The sequence below is a fragment of the Sprattus sprattus genome (genome assembly GCF_963457725.1).
Source record: "Sprattus sprattus genome assembly, chromosome: 5".
In the NCBI taxonomy this organism is placed as follows: Eukaryota; Metazoa; Chordata; class Actinopteri; order Clupeiformes; family Clupeidae; genus Sprattus; species Sprattus sprattus.
This window is the reverse complement of record NC_137924.1, coordinates 20886212-20909214: the sequence shown is the minus strand read 5'-3', so window position 1 is coordinate 20909214 and position 23003 is coordinate 20886212. Positions and strand designations below refer to the sequence as shown.

At 40.9% G+C, this 23003-nt stretch overlaps 1 protein-coding gene across 2 annotated transcripts; it reads left to right on the top strand.

Annotated features, from left to right (window-relative positions):
• Positions 1–86: 86 nt before the first annotated feature.
• On the top strand, positions 87–21821 carry LOC308365181 (gamma-crystallin M3-like; the record flags this gene model as incomplete). 2 transcript variants are annotated; one of them, XM_080838534.1, is made up of 4 exons in its annotated part: positions 87–95; positions 207–446; positions 21083–21331; positions 21546–21821. In XM_080838534.1, 4 exons carry the CDS (start codon positions 87–89, stop codon positions 21819–21821), a joined length of 774 nt encoding a protein of 257 aa, XP_080694660.1. The 2 variants fall into 2 exon arrangements, with proteins under 2 accessions (XP_080694660.1, XP_080694661.1); XM_080838535.1 differs by lacking the exons at positions 87–95; positions 207–446 and adding an exon at positions 20914–20922.
• Between the last annotated feature and the right edge of the window lie 1182 nt (positions 21822–23003).

Sequence of the window (23003 nt, the reverse complement as noted above, 5' to 3'; positions counted from 1 at the left end):
TGTTGCAGTCCGAATGAGGTATAAAAGGCGTCCGTGAGCCTACACACGGCAGTTGGATGGAATCCCAGGTCGACAACCCTTCAAACATGGGCAAGGTACAGTATGTTACATGAAGAACTGTTTGAATAAACTAGAAATCTTTTTTTAAGGTTCTTACTAGAAATTACAAACTGATAACTTCCATACTTTTGCTTTTTGTTCTGTAGATTATTTTCTACGAGGAGAAGAACTTCCAGGGGCGCTCTTATGAGTGCATGAGCGACTGCCCTGACATGTCCTCCTACCTCAGCCGCAGCAACTCCTGCAGAGTGGAGAACGGCTGCTTCATGGTGTACGAGCGTCCCAACTTCATGGGCAACCAGTTCTACATGAGGAGGGGCGAATACTCCGACTACACCCGCATGGGGCTGACTGATTCCGTCCGCTCCTGTCGCATGATCCCCATGGTAACCAATGTTCATGATATAAACGTGTTTTATAGAGTCTATTTCCCCATATTAGTTTGTTGATCACTTCAGTCATTACGACACCTAGATCCATTCAAGCATTCACCTATTATTTCCTTTTAACTACAGCACAGAGGATCTTTCAGAATGAAGATCTACGAGAAGGAGAACTTCGGAGGTCAGAGTATGGAGCTGATGGATGACTGTGACTCCATCATGGATCGCCATCGTATGTCTGACTGCCAGTCCTGCAACGTTATGGATGGCCACTGGCTCATGTATGAGCAGCCCCACTTCAGAGGCAGGATGATGTACATGAGGCCTGGAGAGTACAGAAACTTCAGAGACATGGGATACAGCAACACCAGATTCATGAGCATGAGGCGCATCACTGACCAGTGTCAGTAACAAGGACAAGGATAGATTGTCATTCTTTAAGATTCTAATTCACTTGCTGATTCATTGACAAGTCATTTTGCTGTTTTACAAATGACTGTCTTTGGATCTAAAAAACATTCAGGCAAAATTCACAAATAAAACATTTGTAATAACAAAACAAACGTACCTGCCTTTCCTGGTTTGACTAGTGCGCAAAAATGCAATGCTTGTGGTATAGCTCGACCTCACCTCACCTCACCTCACACTCACACACTCAACATTCTTCTTCTGACACCTGACTCATTTCCACCCTATGAAAACTCATTTCAGGGAGCCATTGTCATTCAACCACGCGGTAAACTGTCATGATAGAACCGGCACGAGTGTGTATGCTGTTCCCTGCTGCACGAGAGCGGAGCAACACAATTACACCACGTTTCAACTGCTGCCATTTTAGCTTTGGCTCAAACAATGCACCACCAAATGCCATTCCCTGCAATTCATTCACTTTGTGTAAATCCAGTTCCATTCCCTCAAATTTCAGGTAAAATGTCCATAACCCACCAATGTAAAATATCATTGAAAGAATAATGGTTCACAGACTTGTATTGCATTGATTAACATGCAGTTATAATATAATATAATATAATATTATATAACATATAAGTATTTAATATATTAAGTCATTAAAACTGTTATTTATTGACATATACAGTGGTTCAGAACACTGAAAAATAAAAGAGGAATTGACAAGGTTAATAAATCACATTATATTGGAATAACATTACTCTTGGTTCTCTTTAAAACATGTTATAATGTTAAACTAACACATTTTGTTATTGCATCCAATTTATCCAACTGAATCCTGTAAGATGAGAGTATATCCTAAAAGTAAGTTCCCCAGGGATGCACCGATGCTGGTATTTGGTATTGGGCCGATACTGTGCTGTGCTCATACTTTGGAGAATGAATGCGATAAATGAATACAAATTTCTCCGATACCACTTCATGGCAACATTACATTAAACTCAAGGCTGCGGTCAGGAGGTGCTCTGTCATTTTTGGCTGTTTTATAAGATTAGCCTGCCGGAAAACAGCTGGTAGCAGGATTTTATGTCTGTCTGCCATTTTCTGCTGCCCTATCAAACCTGCCTACCGGAAACAGTTGGGTAGGAGAAATTGATAAAACATCGCCATAGGCAAATTAACACTCATATTGGGAATTGGCAAGTACTCAAATGGATCCGAAGAGACGACTTGTCTTTCCGGAGGAGGTGGCGGTAACCTAACTTCGACCAGACATGGTTCTTCTATCCAGGAGCACAAAGACCATCATAGTAGCCAAAATCACAGTGCCCTGGGAGGTCAGGCTAGCCATCTCTCACCAACTGAAAAAAGAAAAAAGTACCAAGACCTGATCGACGAGGCTCTCCTTAAAGTATGGCACACAACCAGTGACAAAATACAGCCACTGAAGTGTTGATATAATTCTCCTACAGCACCATATCAAGACACAGGATAGAGTAGGCACATTTATTTTGCCATCTCCAGCTTAATATAAGCATGCTAGCTAAAATACTAATCAAGCAATTACTTCACCAAAGGCAAGCATTTGTGGAGGGCTTTCTTAAAAACAGTGCTCTGGCGAATACAGTTTAAATACTTAGATTTGTATTAGTCAAAAAACAATGCATTAGTTGATGTCCTCTTCTTTTGCGTGGTGTGTTGGGGGGGGGGGGGGGGGGTAACATCAACACCAGCGAGGCAAACAAATTAAACAAGCTGGTAAGGAAGGCTGGCTCCGTGGTGGGAGTTAAACTACATAAACTGGAGGCAGTTGCGGAGGAGAGGACGAGGAGGAAGCTGGATGCTATCCTGAGGAGCCCCTCCCATCCCCTCTATGACGAGCTACTGCAGCCACAGACTGATCCCTCCTCGGCACACCACAAAGCGCCTAGGCCAGTCCTTCGATGCCAGTAGCTATCAGACTCCACAACCAACACAAATCAAACATAAGTTTTATATAAAGAGTTGTGCTGTGTATCTATTTATTTTATCTCTTATTCAAACTTGTATTTATTTATTTTTGATGAAAATGTATAGATACTTGATTCCTATTCCCACTACCCTGCTGCTTTGACAATTGAATTTCCCTCACGGGATTAATAAAAGTTAATCTATCTATCTATAATGAAAAAGTCATCAAGTAACACTGTTGGCATTCTCGGATAGATTTTGATTTGCAGAGGCTCCACTCTATCAACACTAGATTTGGACCAAGTATGTGTCAGTATAACCTTCTATTACCCTTTCACATTAAATTACATTAAAAGGTAAAATAACATGCAATCTGAGGAAGTTCAGTTTGAATTAGAAGGCAGCAATCAGGTTAATACTGTTAAAGACTTTAACTTGGATCTTTAGATGGCCACCCGAAGCCAAAGCCCAAACAAGCCAACGATAAGCAGCAATGCCAGGCCATATTTCCCCTGTAAATTACATGTTCAATTTGAAATGAACAATGACCTGTACATAAATATTTGTATTCAGATAGCAGCCTATGGACCAAAGGCAAGATCTGAAGCAGAGCTTGTGATAAATCAGTTTCAGCTGCTGTCTTTGTTCTTCTAGTAAAATTTGCCTGATCACTTTTTTCAATGCATTTTCACTACAAAGGTAACTTGAGTTTGTCAGTAAATATTTTTCTATTATTCTATTACTGGCACAATGAAGGTGAATGGCAGGTACATTTACAGATTTTCTCGATTGTTAAAGCACAATTTTTAAGTTTTTTTTCCTTCCAAAACACTACACACACCTAGCACAGTCGAGGTGTTGTAGGATGTAGTGCAGCCCCATGTTGACAGCATCATCCACTGACCTTTTTGCCTGGTAGGCAAACTGCAGAGGGTCCAGCAGGGGGCCTGTGATGGCCTTCAGATGTGTCAACACCAGTCTTTCAAAGGACTTCATGACCTCAGACGTCAGGGCGACGGGCCTGTAGTCAATCAGACCAGTGATGCAGTGTTTCTTAGGGACTGGGATGATGGTGGAGCGCTTGAAGCAGGGGGGGACTTCACACAGCTCCAGAGATCTGTTGAAGATCCGTGTGAAGATGGGGGCCAGCTGATCAGCACAGACTTTCAGACAGGAGGGTGACACACCGTCTGGGCCTGATGCCTTCCTTGTCTTTTGTCTCTGAAAGAGCTGGCACACATCCTCTTCACAGACTGTCAGTGCAGGGGGGGAATGAGAGAGGAGGGGGGAGGTGATGACAGGGGGTGCAGTTGATGGTGTGAAGTCTGAGTTGGAACGGGTGAGGGGTGTGAATGTGGGGTGATCAAATCTGCAGTAAAACACATTCAGATCGTCAGCCAGTTGAGGGTTCTCCATGGAGTGGGGGGAGGTTTTCTTATAGTTGGTGATGTCCTGCAGGCCTCTCCACACTCACGCAGGGTCGTTAACTGAAAACCTGTTTTTCAGTTTTTCAGAGTAGCTTCTCTTTGCTACTCTGATCATGATTAGTCAGTGTGTTTCCAGAAAGTGCAAAACATCGCCCACATTTGCACCACTATAAGCACAATGTCTGCTCACACTTTTTGCAAAACAATACACATAGCGATTTGCAATACACACTTGTATACAATAGACACCACACAAGAACAATGCCTGATGAAAATATAATGTATTTTTCTCCATATACTCAAACATGTCAACATGGAGATTCACAACAAAAAAGGGAAGAATCTTCTTGAATGCTGAATCCATCCTTGTATGGCTGCGGGCTCAATTTGGTCACAGGCCTCCTCCATGGCCTGAATGAGGGGTACCTGCACCTGGGGCCGGAGATCATAAACCCACCACTACCATGCGGAGAAAAACTCCTCAATTGGGTCAGAAATGGAGAGTATGGTGGCAGGTATGGGATTAAGAAATGCGGATGGTGCTGAAACCAGTTCTGGACCAGAGCAGAGAGGTGGAATGATCAACAATGTATTGCATCTGGTGCATGTTGTTAACTGCTGTGATGTACAATCTGTCCAAAAATGTGAGGATGTGAGGTGTACTGTATGGACCTATATTGGCATGGCGGAGGAGGACCCTATTCTGGGCAATGGCAGCGAAAAGGGTGATGTTACCCCCACGTTGCCCCGGGACACTGACTATAGCCCTGTGGCCAATTATGTTTCTGCCTCTCCTTCTTACTTTTGAGATTGAACCCTGCCTCATCAAGTAACAGAGCTGCTTAAAAGTATGTTAGCCCCTGGAGCAGTTAAGAGTTTTCGGTTGTTTTACCATGATCTTCCTATTCTGTCATCACCAGTTTTCGATATATAAAATGTCAGGTTTTTTTCAGAGAAAATTGTGTGAGTAGCCAAAAAACTACAAGAAACATGGAATCAGTGTATGTGTGAAAGTAAGTGAACTCCCCACAAACAGGGAACGTCCCCAGGACGTTAACAGGACATTCGCAAGGTCCCCAATCGTCCCCAATTGGTCCCCGCCACAACGTTCGCTAGAGGACGTTACCAGAACGTTTTTGACGTTCGTAGCAAGTCTACGTTTGGGCCTTCTGTGACGTTCGCATGAGTCTTAAATCAGACTTTTAGGGAACATTATAATTTGGTCTCTCAGCACACGTCCCCAGGACATCCTTCAAAAAAGTCCCCGTTACCTTTACCTGTGGTCCTCATGCATGACGTTCGCATGAGCCTTAAAACAGACTTTTAGGAAACCTTATAATTTGGTCTGTCAGCAAACGTCCCCAGGACGTCCTTTAAAAACATCCCCATAACCTTTACCTGCAGGTCCTCTGTGTGACGTTCGCATGAGCCTTAAAACTGACTTTTAGGGAACGTTCTTATTTGCTCTCTCAGCATACGTCCCCAGGACGTCCTTCAAAAACGTCCCCGTTACCTTTACCTGTGGTCCACTGCGGGACGTTGGCATGAGCCTTAAAACGGACTTTTAGGGAACGTTCTTATTTGGTCTCTCAGCATACGTCCCCAGGACGTCCTTCAAAAACGTCCCCGTTACCTTTACCTGCGGTCCACTGCGGGACGTTCGCATTCGGTCCTTCCAAAACGTCCCCTTGACGAACTCTGATGGTCCTCTCTGAACCAGAGGTTCCGCTAGAGAAAAATGTTTTTCATTTGCCCGACATTTTAATGATAAGCCAGCCAAATATCTATCTCTGCTTCTAAATTAGCCTATTGTAGAAAACTGACGGCCTGCATAGCTTAAATAATAACATAATCAGGTGGTTTAGAATGCAACATGTTTATTTTCATAAGTTTACAATGGGAAACAAAAACATTAATATCTGATGCGCGTCAATAAGTGGCCTTTAATCGCAACCTGCTGTGGCGTTAAAATGAGCGCCGCAACATGGTCATTGCTCTCATTGAGATTCTAAAATTATTCGACCCTCTTGTGAATCCTTTGCATCGCCTTTTCGCAGTGCTAACAGAACATTTTACTGTGGCTTTCAATTACCTCGCACCTTAAGCGCCCGACATTTCGGCTTTTTCTCTGGTGATGCTGTTCGAACATCTAGGGCTTTCTAACGGCAGATTAGCCTGTTCCTTTAAAACATAATAAGGGCAGTGCACGTTTGCTTTATAGGCCTAAATATTAGGATTGTTGTCAAATCCAGATTGTGTTTGCGAGACGGGATTTTTAAGAAATTCCAATCAGACAATTTGACCGGTGAGCTCTACGTTCTGTTGCAGCATCTTTGAAGGTCTGTGGAAAGCTCAATGTTAAAGCTAGATACTTGATAGACCTTCCTATGTATGCATTGTATTGAAATCATGCAGACATTACATTTATAGCACAGATCAGTAGAGAAGCATTCATATTTATTTTATTTCATCATTCTTAGTTTGGCTAGTTATTCTGCCTCCCTGCCCGCACGTCCGTGACGTGCCATGGATGTTAATTAAAAAAGGAATCATTATGGAAAACCCTCAATGCGTAGTGACTGAGATCGCTACAATATGCTTTTCCTCAAACCCTCGGAAAAAATGACTACGTTTGTTGGCTGTCTCACACTGTGATAAACGTGTTAAAGTGACAAAATAGTAATCAGACAGTGGTAGTACAGTAGGTAGTGAAATGGTTTAGTAATAGGAAGGTTAACGGTTCAATTCCCATGCCTTGCAATCAAGTTTGTAAGCGCGTGTGTGTCTGTGTGTGTGTCTATGTATATCATATGAAATGTGTAATATAAATGAACTTGTGTGTGTGTGTGTGTGCGCTCTGTAAGCAAAATGACGGTTCCGCGATCTATTATTATTTTATTTTCTTCATTTAGCTCAGCAAAAACGGTCGTGCCTGCTACGTCCGCGGTGCGTCCTTGAATAACGTCCCCAGGACGTCTAAAACACGTTTCCCAGAAGTCACCACAATGCCCTCAGGACGTTCTTGCAACTTCCTGCAGAACGTCCCCAGGACCTATAGAAACACGTTTTCCAGACGTCACCGCAATGTCCTAGGGACGTTCTTGCAACGGCGTGCAAAACGCCCTTGAGTTGTCAAGGGAACCATACACATTTACGTTTTTAGAACAGGACGTCGAGGGGACGTCATTTTGCTTACAGGGCTCCCAGCTGCATTGGTAAAGTCAAGTAGGTAACAGATTCGGTGAAACACATTTGGGTGCTTAATTAGTCAATTAAGCAAACCAATCAATTGAGACATCCTCAGAAAAAGGGTTGCACTTCACAGATTAAAAGAGAGAGGAAACCAAACAAACTACTGTAGTGCCAAGGTGTACCCACACAGATCAACAATGCAGAGAGGAAAGGAGATATCTGAGGACAACAGGAAGAAGGTACTAAAAGCCCATCAGTCTTTCAAGCAGCACTGTATATAAATTCACAAGGGATTGCCGTTGCCATCAGCATCCATCTGTAAAACTCTCTGAAATACAGTGAAAGACAAGATTGTTTAGTTCAGCATATATTTAGTATACAGTACATTAACATATAAAAAGGTTATGTGCAGTATGGACCATCAGAGTGCTAAAGTGAACAATACATACCTCCACATACTCATGCTGTTTGACCCTCTCCGAGTTCCGTTCAAAAGGCACTTGATATATCTGTTTCATCTGCACCAGATGTTTGTTCAGGATGCGACAAGGATAGGCTATAGAGACTGTAAATATAAAGTAATCAGTAAATATAAAGTAATGACTGTATATGTTTTAAATTACTTTAGTGAAACTACAGTAATACATTGTATTGTGGCAACACATTTTACTGTAAATGGATGTTGCCAAGAGTGCAAATGCAGTGAAACACAGTACAGTAAATTGACTGTGAAGGCCAGCAAAGTTTCATTGTCATTGCTGAACGTACAAACAATTGATGCCACAGTATGACGGCTCAGGTTTGGATGAACCCTTTGGCCCGCCTCTCTCATGGAGAGATCATGATTCACTACAGATCAATGACTCTTGCCCTAATTTCATTAGAGCATCTTACACGAATGCCACGTCCCCTGACAGGGGCCCCCCTACCTCTACCACAACCTCTTCTTTGTCCTGAAGTTGTTGGTGGTGGCCTAATCTATTGACCCTTTTTTAGAGGTTGAGAACTCAGTCAGTAGGCTGTTACTAAGTGTCTGCAATGTGTTGACATGGTTATTCAATTAGGTTTTGTGTTTTTGAAAAGTGTGTTACAGTTTTTTACGATTGCTAAAACACATTTCTTGAAACAGTCACCCATTTTCTCAAAACTGTAAAATCGAAACCTCATCTTCAAGCACTACTTACAAAACCTCTGAATCCTCTTGCAAAATGAAACTTTTGCCTCAAAACAGTTTTACCTGTGCTCAAAATCAAACACTGCTCTTAAATCATAAACAAAGTGATCAAAATGATATACACTTTCAAGCAGTCAGTAAAAAATACACCAAAAAAACAACCCACATTGTTCAAAACATATAGTTCTCAAGGAGAAGTACATTTTTGATCTCAAAACAAATTTCATAATTATCCGTCATCTTTTGATGAACGAAAACATGTTCTCTCATAGTAGCTAAAAATGTATCAGAAATTACTACTCTGCTTTGCTGTAATTTTTGTTGGTTCTTTCTCCTCCTTGTACCCCTATAGTACTGTACCCGGCATGTCACTACTACAGTTTTTCACTGTTGCTAAAACCCGTTTTTCAAAACAGTAACGTCTTTCTCAAAACTGCACACAGAAAATTGAAAACCTCACACACAAAATGCTAAACCTGACACTCCCTTTGCAAGATGACTCTTTGCTATCAAATCTCTTAACTGTTCACAAAATTGAACTCGTGTTTTCATTTGGTACACACAGCCATATTTTCAAAACACACACACATACATTCATTTAGTACACACAACTAAGCATTAGCTGCACACTACCAAGCATTTACAGCACACAGAAGTGCAAAATTGAAAACACAATCATCGAAACACACCATATGAATGACAATGACTCATTGAGCCCTTTCACCTTTTGTAAAATGTATCAGTGTAGGCCTACATTTTTCATAGTCAAACATAAAACAGCAATACCGTTGTTCTCACAAACCATATTTACAATTTTAGTCTCCTGTTCCACCAGATTGTATTGACATAAAATTGTATACAAAATGCTTATAGTTTTTCTCAATTGCTTACACACATTTTTTGAAAGCATGCCTCGTTCTCAAAACTCTAAACACAAATTCCAAAGCAACTAACTGAAAATGCAAAACCCTTTATATCTCCTGGAAAATGGTACTTTGCTTTCAAAAAATATTGAAAGTGTGTTTTCTTCCTCCACAGTGTGGTTCTCTTTCAGTCCTGCAAAATACAAATACTGTGAGCACACTACGTATATTATATTGATATGCAGTATTACAGTACACAAGGCAAACAGATTTCGTACTTGTTCTCCATCCTGAAGGTTCTAATGAAAAACCATGAAAACATGGTCTACCACAGCGGCCCAAATCTCATTAGAGATGACCATTCTCCTTCTTCTTTCTCCTGATCCTCCTCCTTCTTCACCTTGTCCTCATTCTGTTCCTCCTCCTTGTCCTCCTCTTCCTTCTCTCTGTCCTCCTACTCTTCAACCTCCTACTCCTCCTCCTTCTTGTCCTCCTCTTCTTCCTCCTCTCACTCTTACCCCTCTCCTTCTCTGGTTGTGGATCTTTTCAAAGTTTTCAATAGTTTATCCAACAAAACAGAGGCTCAAGACACTTTAATGGTGCAGTCCTCACTGCAAATTGGTCAAAAGACCTGAAAGTTTAGAGATTTGACTATTTGTGGTTTGCAGGTTGATGCTTTGAGATTTTACTTGAAAATTGTGTGCAACAACAGAACTTTGTGTACACTGTTTTGACAACAACGTGATGTGTAATTGACATCAGTGTGTTCACAAGGAAAATCGGACTCTAATGTAGATAAGGGAATCTTAAGTATTTCCCACTTGGGGCGAGCGATTGATACATGACGTGAAGGTTGTGCAGATTGTGCCGAATTTTAGCTTTATACTTTTTAACAATAGTGAAAAACTGTAACGAACCCACTCTTGTTCTTTGTTGATATGAACCTGCAACAAGTCAAAATCTATTGAGCAATCAGTACTGTTACTGTAGCAAATAGAAAGCACAATGTTCAGGGCTGTAAGGAGGAAATGGCTCTTTGAAGTGGAAAATCACAGATGGCATTATTCCTCTGTTACAGTTTTTCTCAATCGCTTTGGCGAATTTTTCCATTCACTGTTTACTTTTTCAAAACAGCTCACACACAGCCCTTAACAGAAGCTGAAATGACCAAAACACTATATAATGTTTGCAGAATGACACTACCTTCTCAAAAATGTATCACACACCCATCAAAACCAAACATTTCCTTCAAAAGCTACAATTTGAGCTCAATTGAAAATGTATGTTTTCTCATTTATTTAACAATGGATAGCAAAACTCAAAATACAGCTTTCAATATCAACCTATGAAACCATCACTTCAACTTTTGTGCAACACCCTCACAGTATTGACTATTTTACCACTGACAACGTACTACAATTTGGGTTTTGTACTGAGCACTCTTACTTAGGGAATATACTGTCAGAAAGTATTCAAAATCTGAAAATTTGTATACAGTAAAATATTGTTGTTCTGTTTTTGTATTGCTAAACACTATATCATATATTCTAAACAAGGACCTGTCAACACCATTGATTACGTTACATTTGTTCTATGTGCACAAAATGGCAAAGATTCTGACACAAAAATATTTACAGTATTGCAGTACTTTTTCCACATTACATGTATATTCTGTACGTCAAAATGATAGGTTTCAATATACAGTGAAAAGGTCAACTCTATTCTGCAGTGAACAATCTCCCCCTGCCACCAGTGTGGGCCAGTGTGTTGATTCTGTAAAAATAGTACAATAGGCTGTAAATACTGTTACAATACACGTAATCAGAATTTTACCGTATATGTTGTAAATACTGTAACTTAACATGTAGTGAAACTACAGTATACATTGTATTGTGACAACATCCTTTACAAAAGTATAGAAATTGTTGCTGCCAAGAGTGCAAATACAGTGAAACATACTACATTATATTGACTGTGAAGGCCAGCAAAGTGTTACTGTATTGTCATTGCTGAACGTACAAACAATTGATGCCACAGTATGACAGCTCAGGTTTGAAAGAACCTTTTGGCCAGCTTCTCTCATGGAGAGGTCATGATTCGCTATGGATCAATGACTCTTGCCCTAATTTCATTTGAGCATCTTACACGAATGCCACGTCCCCTGACAGGGGCCCCTCTACCTCTACCACAACCTTTTCCTTGTCCTCATCCTGAGGTTGTTGGTGGTGGCCTCCTCGATACATGCTTGGTATCAACTTCAATCTATTGACCCTTTTTTAGAGGTTGAGAACTGCTTGATTACGTAGTTTTGCACAGAGAGTTCACACAGGTGCTGACGATATTTAGAATATAGAGAGCAGTGCCAGTAGGCTGCTACTAAGTGTCTGCAATGTGTTGACAAGGTTATTCAATTAGGTTTTGTGTCTTTCTCTGAGAAGTGTGTAAACTGTTTTGAAAAGTGTGTTAAAACTCAAAGAAATTTGTGTGAAAGCAATGAGAAATGGTTAACCCATTCGCCAGAGAAGACTCTTGCTGTGCAAAGATGATGTGAGCATTAGATGAAGTTGACCCATGATTCGCTAAATGCCTGAAAACGATTGGGAAAAACTGTAATTAATTCATTTGGTGGGGCTGGGTGTTGTTTTATGGTGCCCTGTTGTGCTGGTGTTGTGTTGATCTTCCCAGCCCCCTGCAGAGACTCTTATCTCAGATCTCTGTTCCTGTTTGTCTCGGTGTAATTTTCCGTGCTGAGGACAAACTAGGAACAGGACAATGAGGATGAGAGGGTCAAACTCAATGTGATATTAGAAAGTGATTTCTGCATGATGTTTGGACTCATTTTAATGGTCTCAATGTGAGTGGGAAAATGGTCTCAGTTCTACATCTGTATATATTAAGTAAAACATAGATATCAGAGACCTGATCATTTTGGCCTCTGCGAGGGGTCAGAAGTGTCTCTGGGTAGAGGGGGTTCGACCCCCACTGTGGGGGAGAACTCTCTCCATTTGGTTGTTACAGTTTTTCACTATTGTTAAGAAGTAAAAAGCGAAAATTCGGCACAATCTGCACAACCTTCACGTCATGTATCAATCGCTCGCCCCAAGTGGGAAAAACTTAAGATTCCCTTATCTACATTAGAGTCCGATTTTCCTTGTGAACACACTGATGTCAATTACACATCACGTTGTTGTCAAAACAGTGTACACAAAGTTCTGTTGTTGCACACAATTTTCAAGTAAAATCTCAAAGCATCAACCTGCAAGGCACAAATAGTCAAATCTCTAAACTTTTAGGTCTTTTGACCAATTTGCAGTGAGGACTGCACCATAAAAGTGTCTTGAGCCTCTGTTTTGTTTGGTAAACTATTGAAAACTTTGAAAAGATCGACAACCAGAGAAGGAGAGGGGTAAGAGAGAGAGGAGGAGGAGAAAGAAGAAGGAGAATGGTCATCTCCAATGAGATTTGGGCCGCTGTGGTAGACCATTTTTTCATGGTTTTTCATTAGAACCTTCAGGATGGAGAACAAGTACGAAATCTGTTTGCCTTGTGTACTGTACTACTGCATATCAATAGAATATAGTGTGCTCAAAGTATTTGTATTTTGCAGGACCACAAGAGAACCACACTGAGGAGGCAGAAAACACACTTTCTGTATTTTTTTAAAGCAAAGTAGCATTTTCCAGGAGATATAAAGGGTTTTGCATTTTTTGTTAGTTGTTCTGGGATTTGTGTTTAGAGTTTTGAGAAAACGAGGCATTCTTTACTGTAAAAAAAAAAATGTGTGTAAGCAATTGAGGAAAACTGTAAGCATTTTGTATACAATTTTATGTCAATACAATCTAGTGTTTGGTGGAACAGGAGACTGAAATTGTAAATATGGTTTTTGAGAACAACGGTATTGCTGTTTTATGTTTGACTATGAAAAATGTAGGCCTACACTGATACATTTTACAAAAGGAGAAATGGCTCAACGAGTCATTGTCATTCATATGGTGTGATTTGATGATTGTGTTTTCAATTTTGCACTTCTGTGTGCTGTAAATGCTTGGTAGTGTGCAGCAAATGCTTAGCTGTGTGTACTAAATGAATGTATGTGTGTGTGTTTTGAAAATATGGCTGTGTGTACCAAATGAAAACACGAGTTCCATTTTGTGAACAGTTAAGAGATTTGATAGCAAAGAGTCATCTTGCAAAGGGAGTGTCAGGTTTAGCATTTTGTGTGTGAGGTTTTCAATTTTCTGTGTGCAGTTTTGAGAAAGACGTTACTGTTTTGAAAAACGGGTTTTAGCAACAGTGAAAAACTGTAATGTGTGACTCATCTTGAGAAACCTCCTGTCAAGGGGGGTATTCATTAGGCTAGATGCAGGACGAAAATGGATACTTAAGGGTAAGAGAGACAAAATTCGGGGAGTCTTCTGTCTTCAGATCTCCCTCACATCCGTGTGAGTAGTCATTTCGCAGCAGCCAGGTATGTTCATGTTTCTGGAAGTGTTTTTATGTTTCATGTAGTATTGCAGACTTAGTATCCTTCAATGTAGATATGTTCCTTGTTAGTTAGACTGGTTTATTCACTTAGGATTGTTTTTATAAATAGTAATGGTAACGTGTTCTTGCTATAATAAATCGGTAATTCTGACCTACGCTGCCTTCTTCTGAAATCATTAACTGATGTTATGATATAGTGTCCCGCTAATACTGACTAGGGTTTAGTTGCAGACACCAGCATCAAGAAATGTAAGTCTGGGGGTTCCTGGCTATAATCACCTGAGCTAAGACATGCCATAGTGAACTGTTAATTTATAATATAGAGATAGGTAGGTGATCAGCCTCTGTACGGCGTGCGCGTGTTTTAAACTAGGAACGGGCACCAGTCTGGCGTTCTGTCCCTGAATCACGTGACGCCATCAAGCTGAAAATATACCTTTAGCAGCATTATGAGACCTCTGTGGTTAGCTCAGACTAGATGCATATTATGACGGTGGACTTGTTCAAAAGGGAATCGGCCGGCCGAGGCGAGTCCTTTAATGACGCTATTACTGTGTGGAACACGGTTATTAGAAAGTAAGAGAAGAAATTCAAATACAGATGATGAGTGCATAGGGTTGAAGACCAGCTCACGATTTAATATAAATATATACAGTTTAAGGGAGGAACTTAGACTGGGTTCCCAAAAAGTAGGGTCAGATCTCAGAGATAATGGAGTCAGATTAAATACGAGCATTAAATGTGTGGTTTAATGAATATTACTTTTTCAGAGAAACACAGAAAGCATCGTCCACTCAAAGCCTTTCAGACGGCCCGGTCCCTTTTTTGGTCCAGGAATTCCCGTTTTACAGGGCCATACAACTTGTTAATTGTACATTATACAGCCTACAATGCACTGTAGGCCTACTACAGTATACACTACTACAGTAAAAGGGACAAAAATCAAAGGAGTCAACATGTAATCAATGTGCTTCTTCTTGTCTTTGGGCTGGGTCAGGCCAGAGCACTTTGTCGACATCATAAGCAAAATTTTCTCTCCTAGTAAAATCAGTTTTGAGTGGTTGTGTTTACAGTTTTTTTCAGTCGCTAACGAGCGTTTTTCTAAACAGTAGTCACATTTTCAAAACTCTAAACAGGATTAGCACAACATCGGTCCTTTGTGGCCATACCATTCACACATTTCATATTGTTTTCACACAATATGCAGTCAGTGAACACATTTATATAATGCTTACATTTTCTTAACAGACAAGCTATACCTCCAAACTAAATTATGGATTGTTTTTGTATTATTTACAAATGTTAACAGTAACACACAACATCCCACAATTGCAAACACAATATTCCAAACCTTAGATACAGTATAAAAACCTCTGCTTCTGTAATACAGTAATATCAGTTCTAAAACAATATATCCCAGCTGATAATAAACAAACAATTGAATAATTGACACACAGCTGATGTATGTTGGGTATATTGGGTCAACCACAGCTGATTCCAGTCTGGCTTAGAATAAATGGCATTACTTAGGTATACAGTAAAAGGAGGACTTTGAGGAGTGATGTTTTTGGAAACAGAAACCGAAAAAGAAGGAAGAGTTAGAGCAAGGGGCCCAGGGAGAAGAGCAGGCCCAGTGAGAGGAGCAGTGAGAGGTGTAGTAGTGAGAGGAGCAGGAGTAGTGAGAGGAGCAGGAGAAGTGAGAGGAGCAGGAGTAGAGAGAGGAGCAGGAGAAGTGAGAGGAGCAGGAGTAGTGAGAGGAGCAGGAGTAGTGAGAGGAGTAGGAGAAGTGAGAGGAGCAGGAGTAGTGAGAGGAGCAGGAGTAGTGAGAGGTGCAGGAGAAGTGAGAGGAGCAGGAGTAGTGAGAGGAGAAGGAGTAGTGAGAGGAGCAGGTCCAGGGAGAAGAGCACGCAGGCCCGCCGACAGGGGGGGACAAACAGGTACGTTGTCCCGGGCCCTGGACTGGCCCTGGAATGGGGGGGGCCCATAACTGGACCCCCCTGAAGTTGGGATTAATTATTGTATGTATACTTCAAAATGTGTTGATTTAGAGAAGAAAAGTGCTTTATTTGCATTCAATTAATGACTCCTAGATTGTTTGCCTTCATTGCCCTTCATCAAAAAACGGCCAATAACCCCCTATCACCCCTATGCCAAAATGGTTTGGTCTTTGGAGAAGAAAAAAGATGACATCATTCCATTAGTGGTCAGTGTGCGAATCGATTCAACATGCACATGTCAGGAGCCCTGAAAAAGAAAGAAAGGCGAAAAAAAGAGAGGAAGAAGCCCAAAGCCTGAGGGGATCTCTTTATAAATATTTCAGAAAAGACTCAGGTGATGCTGCAGGTACCAGTAAAGGCAGCTGTGCAGCAGAGCCAGGTAAGACACGGCCAACTTGTTCCAGCGCCGACGTCAAGTAACACAGGCACAGGCGGTGTGTCAAACATATTAGCGCAGCACCACATGAGCAAGTCACACGGAGATCAATATCAGACAGACAGGGGGCATTAAATAATTTGATAACCACAACGCCTTTATTACACTGTGTTTCATACGCCTATATCTAATTGAATCTTAGAATATGCACAATACCCCGCAAATAGGCCCATGTCCAAATCAAATGTTTCAGGCAGGCACGCACTGCGCACTCCAATCAGGCTGAATTGATTTGAGAATCATCAGTCAGTTGAATTACAGCCAGTGTAACGCGGCTCATGGTTTAAAATAAGCCAGTGTCATGGCAACGTGTGAAATTGCCATTTAGATAGAGTTGGATGTAACGAATGGGTTATAAACGTGACATTTTGGGGTAGCCTGTATCTTAGTTTTTGATTGCCGTTAACTTGAAACTCGCCAGATGAATGGGCTCCGCCTTGTTCCCCAAACATTCTCTGGAAGTTCAGCGGACATACACGCGGGTCTGGCGATAAATAAAAGTACCCTTGACTGTATTTGCTGTATTTGATACATTTGGTCTTCTTCTTCTTTGAGCACATTTTCCTCCTGCTACAGGTCTTCCTCTTCCTCTACTTCCACCTTGACCTCAGCCTCATGGCATGGCCTCGGCCTCTTCCTCCTTCTCCTCCTCTGTGGATTCCCCCTCTCACCCTCACTCTTCTTCTTTTGACTCCTTCCATTTTGGTTGAAGACAGATTACAGTTACTCATCTGCTGCATTTCTATAGTGCTTAAACCTGTTTGTTGTGTCTACAATTAAGCAATCATGTGTTTGGGCACTTGATGGCTGTGTTTATTTGACCGGCTCATAGGTGTGGTAACTTGACAGATTGTTTTGGAATTGGAAGGAAGTGACCTCTTGATATACGTCTGTGTCTAAAGCATAAAAGTGTGTTTAGTGCTTTGCAAATCACTTGTGTGTATGGTTTCGCAAAAAGTGTGATGTTTAAATGTGCTTATAGTTGTGCAGATCTGAGCCGTTGTTTTGCTCCTTGAGTGAAGGTTTTGATAATTGTGTTACACTTTTGATTTTAGTGTGTATCCAATTGTAAAAAAACTGTAATGAGCTCTAAGTGAATAAAATAGCGTGAGTTTTATTGTGGTATGATTCTGAAAGCCATAACTTCACTCAGTCCATAGCCTATCCAATTAAAGTTGTAAATATTCCTTTTGGTTTATCCGTAATAAATGGGCTTGTCATCCCGACGTCATGTGTTTGGGAGCTGCACAAGGGAATTCTGTGGTTGTGTTTCGGCGTTTGACAATTTTGGGAACAAAAAAAAGATTTTTAGTTTTTGGCTGGGTTGGCTGGGCCCATTTTGTCCCGGGCCCAGCCAAACCTGTCAGCGGCCCTGAGAGCAGGCCTAAGGAGAGGGCAAGGTAGAGGTATAAGAATGCGTGGTGGTGGCATTCTAAGGGCTACAAGGGCAGTAGTGAGTGATGGAATTCGTGCCACTATCATTGACCATGTGATAAACCACGGTCTTTCACTAAGAGAGGCTGGTGAAAGAGTACAGCCCAATTTGAGGCGGTCAACGGTTGAGTCAATTATACGCATCTTTCAACAAACCAACTGGTAAGTTTAGATTTTACATGGATTGTTTCTATTCTCACTTGACATGTCAATGAGGCCATACAGTAATGCATGTTGATTTGTTTTGTCCCTCAAAAGAATGCAACGTCTTCCTCCCTCTGGGGGAAGAGGGAAGCTCCTCAATCATCAACAAGAGCTTGCCATAGTAGATATGGTTGTTGCAAATAACGCAATTAAACTGCATGAGATTCAAAGCAGAATTTTGGAGGACCAAGAGATATTTCACAATATCAATAGCATCAGCCTCGCAACCATTACGCGGACATTGTCCAAACACAGAGTGCGGATGAAACAGCTCTACACTGTTCCCTTTGAGAGGAACAGTGAGCGAGTCAAGGTGTTACGACAACAATATGTCCAGGTATGGTGTGTATATTCAATTCAATGTACAGTTCTATAAGCTTTGCACTTTTCAAGTAGGTAACCTACTCAGTAATAGGTTACAGTACTGTATGGTATATAGTTCTGTAATGTCATGATTTACATAAACTTAGTTTCAGAGAGTTATGGAATTGGAGGCCAACCAGGCCCCTCATGAATTTGTATACGTGGATGAGGCAGGATTTAATCTGGCCAAAAGGCGTCGACGTGGAAGAAATGTCATTGGAAAAAGGGCCACAGTTGATGTTCCTGGACAGAGAGGGGCAAATATCACTATGTGTGCAGCAATTTCAAATGCAGGATCACTCCTCCACAAATGTCAGGTTGGACCTTACAACACCGAGCGCCTCCTTGCTTTTCTTGATGATCTCCACCAGCGCCTGGTTCCATAGCAGGATCAGGAGGGTGAAAACAGGAGGACCTTCGTTATCACCTGGGACAACGTGGCCTTCCATCACTCACAAGCAGTTACAGCATGGTTTGAGGTCCACCCAAGACTGATTTGTCTATTTCTTCCACCCTATTCACCTTTCCTCAACCCCATAGAGGAGTTCTTTTCTACATGGAGGTGGAAAGTCTATGACCATCATCCACATGACCAGTTGTCCCTCCTTGAAGCCATGGATGCTGGCTGCAGGGACATCACAGTTGATGATTGTCAAGGGTGGATCAGGCATTCCAAGCGGTTTTATCCAAGGTGTATCGCCTTGGATAACATCAGATGCGATGTGGATGAAAACTTGTGGCCTAACCCTGAAGATCGCAGGAATTAGATAAAGGAATTTTGTGCTTTTTTTTAGTTCTCCCTTTTTACTGGGCTTTTTACTGCTGCTTTTTTGTTCATGGATATTTTGTTAACTTTAAACAATACTGTAAAACGTTTTCTGTTGTATCATACTGTAAACAGTATTTCTACTATACCTCCTGTAGTAAACAGTAAAGAAAAAAAAACTGATTCGCTTTTTACTGGAATGCTTTTGAATGTGAACATTACATGTGGATATACAGTTCCCAACCAAAACATTTGGCGTAAAAAACAGTGGATTGCATGTTTTGCATGCAAATACCTGTAAAACTGAAACATAAAAGTCTATGCCGTTTTTGTAATGTCCACAATAGCCAGTATTTTGAAACCTGGTGTACTTTGATTGGCTGCATGTTCCTTGTGAAGTGAAAACAAGAGTTATTCTTTGAAAGAATAATTTCATTTTGAGTCAGATGTCCAGTGTTTTGGTAAAGTTAGTGTGTGCAGAGAAAGATGTCTTCTATTTTGAAATGAAGAGTTAGTATATAGTTAACAAAATGTGCTTTTGAGAAGAAAATGATCTATTTGGCCAATTGTGTTTTGTAGGTGTAAGTCTGTGTTAAGAGTTTAGAAAAAGTATTTTAAGTATAGGTAAGCGCTCGTTAGCGATGGAAAAAAACTGTAATCAATGACGTTTGTTCTCTATGTGTATTTCATTTTTGCCACTTGTGTTTACCAGTATGGATGACATGTCATGTGCATTAGAGTGCAGAATGTGTTTTGAGACTGAGAATGTGTTTAGAGTTTTGCTGAAAAGTCTAAGTGAGATCTGCAAATTGTGTTTTACCATGTGAAATAGTTGAAGGTATTGACAACAGACTGCACAATTAGCTACATGAGTTCCGGCAACTGAGAACTTTGTTCAGCCAACGGGTTTTTAGTGTTTTAGCAATCGTAAAAAACTGTAAAACTCAAAGACATTTGTGTGAAAGCAATGAGAAATAGTTAACTCATTCGCCAGAGAAGACTCTTGCTGTGCAAAGAAGATGTGAGCATTAGATTAAGTACACCCATGATTTGTGTGTGTGAAAGCAATCGAGAAAAACTGTAACCAATTGTCACATAGGTGTGGTAATTTGACAGTCAATGCTTTGGAATTGCAAGGAAGTGGCATCTTGATATACTTCTGTGTCTAATGTATACAAGTGTGTTTAGTGTTTTGCAAATCACTGTGTGTATTGTTTTGCAAAAAGTGTGAACGGACATAGTGCTTATAGTGGTGCAAACACGGGCCGATGTTTTGCTCCTTGAGTGTAAGGTTAGATCATTGTGTAATACTTTTGATTTTAGTGTTCATCCAATCGTAAAAATTAGCTGGAAGGGAGAATAAAAAAAAACACAATAAAAATGCACTCAGCTGAAAGAGATCACAAGGATATAGCTTTTAAAAACAAGGTACCACTGGTTAAATATGTAGAAGGTCAGGACTGCTGCTGCCCATATCCCCCTGCCCGCCACAAACAGTGCCACAAACACCGCCCCACCCTACCAACCCCCTCTGTTCGCTAGGAACACACAGGAAGAATCTGGCACTGTCCCAGATGCAAACAATTGTGAATAATAACCATTTACAGACCGCTTTAACAAACATTATAGGCCGCTATATAGCTTTGCTGAGTGTGGAGTTTACACAATGGGTGCATAGATCATGAAGCAATCAAGATCAGTATAAAAGCAGCAGTGATAACGTGTTGATATAGTACTACCAGTGCTCTTGTGGAAGGCATTGAACATCATCATGGGCAGGGTATACCGATAATGATTCTCACTACTGTAGTGACTTTTTCCTGTTTCAGTGCAATCCTCGAAGTCCCTTCGCTTCACCGAAGTTTATGTTTACAATATTGAGTCTATATGTGTTCTGCTGTTAAGACTGTCATTGATCAGTGATTATGTTTTCCATTCAGATCATCTTCTACGAGGACAAGAACTTCCAGGGTCGCTCCTATGAGACCAGCAGCGACTGTGCTGAGCTGACCTCCTACCTCAGCCGCTGCAACTCCTGCAGGGTTGAGAGTGGCTGCTTCATGGTCTATGAGCGCCCTAACTTCATGGGTCACCAGATGCTGGCTAGGAGAGGAGACTATCCTGACAACCAGCGACTGATGGGCATGACTATGAGTGACTGCGTCAGATCCAGCCGCATGATTCCAATGGTACGCTGATTTTGTTTGGTCATGCCAACATGAAAGGCTGGTATGGGACATCATGTAAAACTCTAGACAGTCCCATCAGTCAAAGAGCTTCTTTTATGCCTAAACCCTACCATGAATAAGCCATTTTGTCTCAAAAAACATAATTTTAGTGTTGAAAAACTGTGTATTTTTAACTTGCCTTATGGATTGACTTGATGGTTTCATTCTGCAACAGCACAGAGGAACCTTCCGCATGAGGATTTTCGAGAAGGAGAACTTCAGTGGGCAGATGCACGAGCTCATGGACGACTGTGACTCCATCCAGGAACGTTTCCGTATGTCTGACTGCCAGTCCTGCAATGTGATGGACGGCCACTGGCTCATGTACGAGCAGCCCAACTACAGGGGCAGAATGATGTATATGAAGCCTGGAGAGTACAGAAGCTTCAGGGACATGGGAATGGGTCCCATGAGGATTGGGTCTATTAGACGCATTATGGAGTCTTGTTAAAGCTTTTCGCATCATTATGTGATGATACGTGTACCTCAACCAAGTTGAATAAAACTAACTTTTTTGTCAAAGAACATCCTCTTTAGTTGTTTTAATTTAGAAATTAAGGAGTATTTTTTATTTTTTTGCAACCAAGGTTTAATGAGGGGAAACATAACTTTTACTACGGAGTTCTCATTAAAGAAACTCAAACACAATTTTAAACACTAAATTTAGCATTATTTATTACAAACAGATCTTTCCTGAAGAATTATAAGGCAAATTGTCCAGTCAGAATTACAAAAAAAGTGATAATATAGTCTATGAGGAGCAAATAGTTTTAAATAGATTTTCATTAATACTTTAATGCTTTACATGATACACAATGTCAAACGTAGTCCAGATCAAGTCTGAGTCAATTACTAGTCATGTTAACTGTTTTGGTTAAGGAGATCATCAATAGAAACGTGAATATTTGCTCCAAGTTACAAGATACCTCTAAGGAAACAGGTTAAGGTAGTCCAAAGAGAATTTGTAACACTGCGGGACCCAAATGCATGACACTCAAAGCAACCTTTGAAAACTCAGAGTGGAATTTTTACTAAATCCAGTGAAGAACATGACAAAATGTCTTTACAATTTATTTTGATGGTGCATCTGCAACTCATTTTACAGTTTTTCACAGTTGTTAAGACCTAAAAAGCGAAAATTTGGCACAATTTGCACAACCTTCACTTCATGTATCAATCGCTCGACCCAAGTTGGCAATACTTAAGACTCCCTTATCTGCATTAGACTCTGATTTTCCTTGTTAACACTCTGATGTCAATTACACATCACGTTGTTGTCAAAACACTGTACACAATGTTCTGTTGTTGCACACACTTCTCAAGTAAAATCTCAAAGCATCAACCTACAAGACACAAATAGTCAAATCTCTAAACAGACCAATTTGCAGTGAGGACTGCACCATAAAAGTGTCTTGAGCCTCTGTTTTGTTTGGTAAACTATGGAGAACTTTGAAAAGATCGACAACCAGAGAAGGATAGGGGTAAGATTGAGAGGACAGAGAAGGAAGAGGAGGACAAGGAGGAGGAAGAGAATGAGAAGGGCAAGGGCAAGGAGAAGAAGGAGGAGGGGTAGGAGAAAGAAGAAGGAGAATGGTCATCTCTACAGTTTTTCACTGTTGCTAAAACCCGTTTT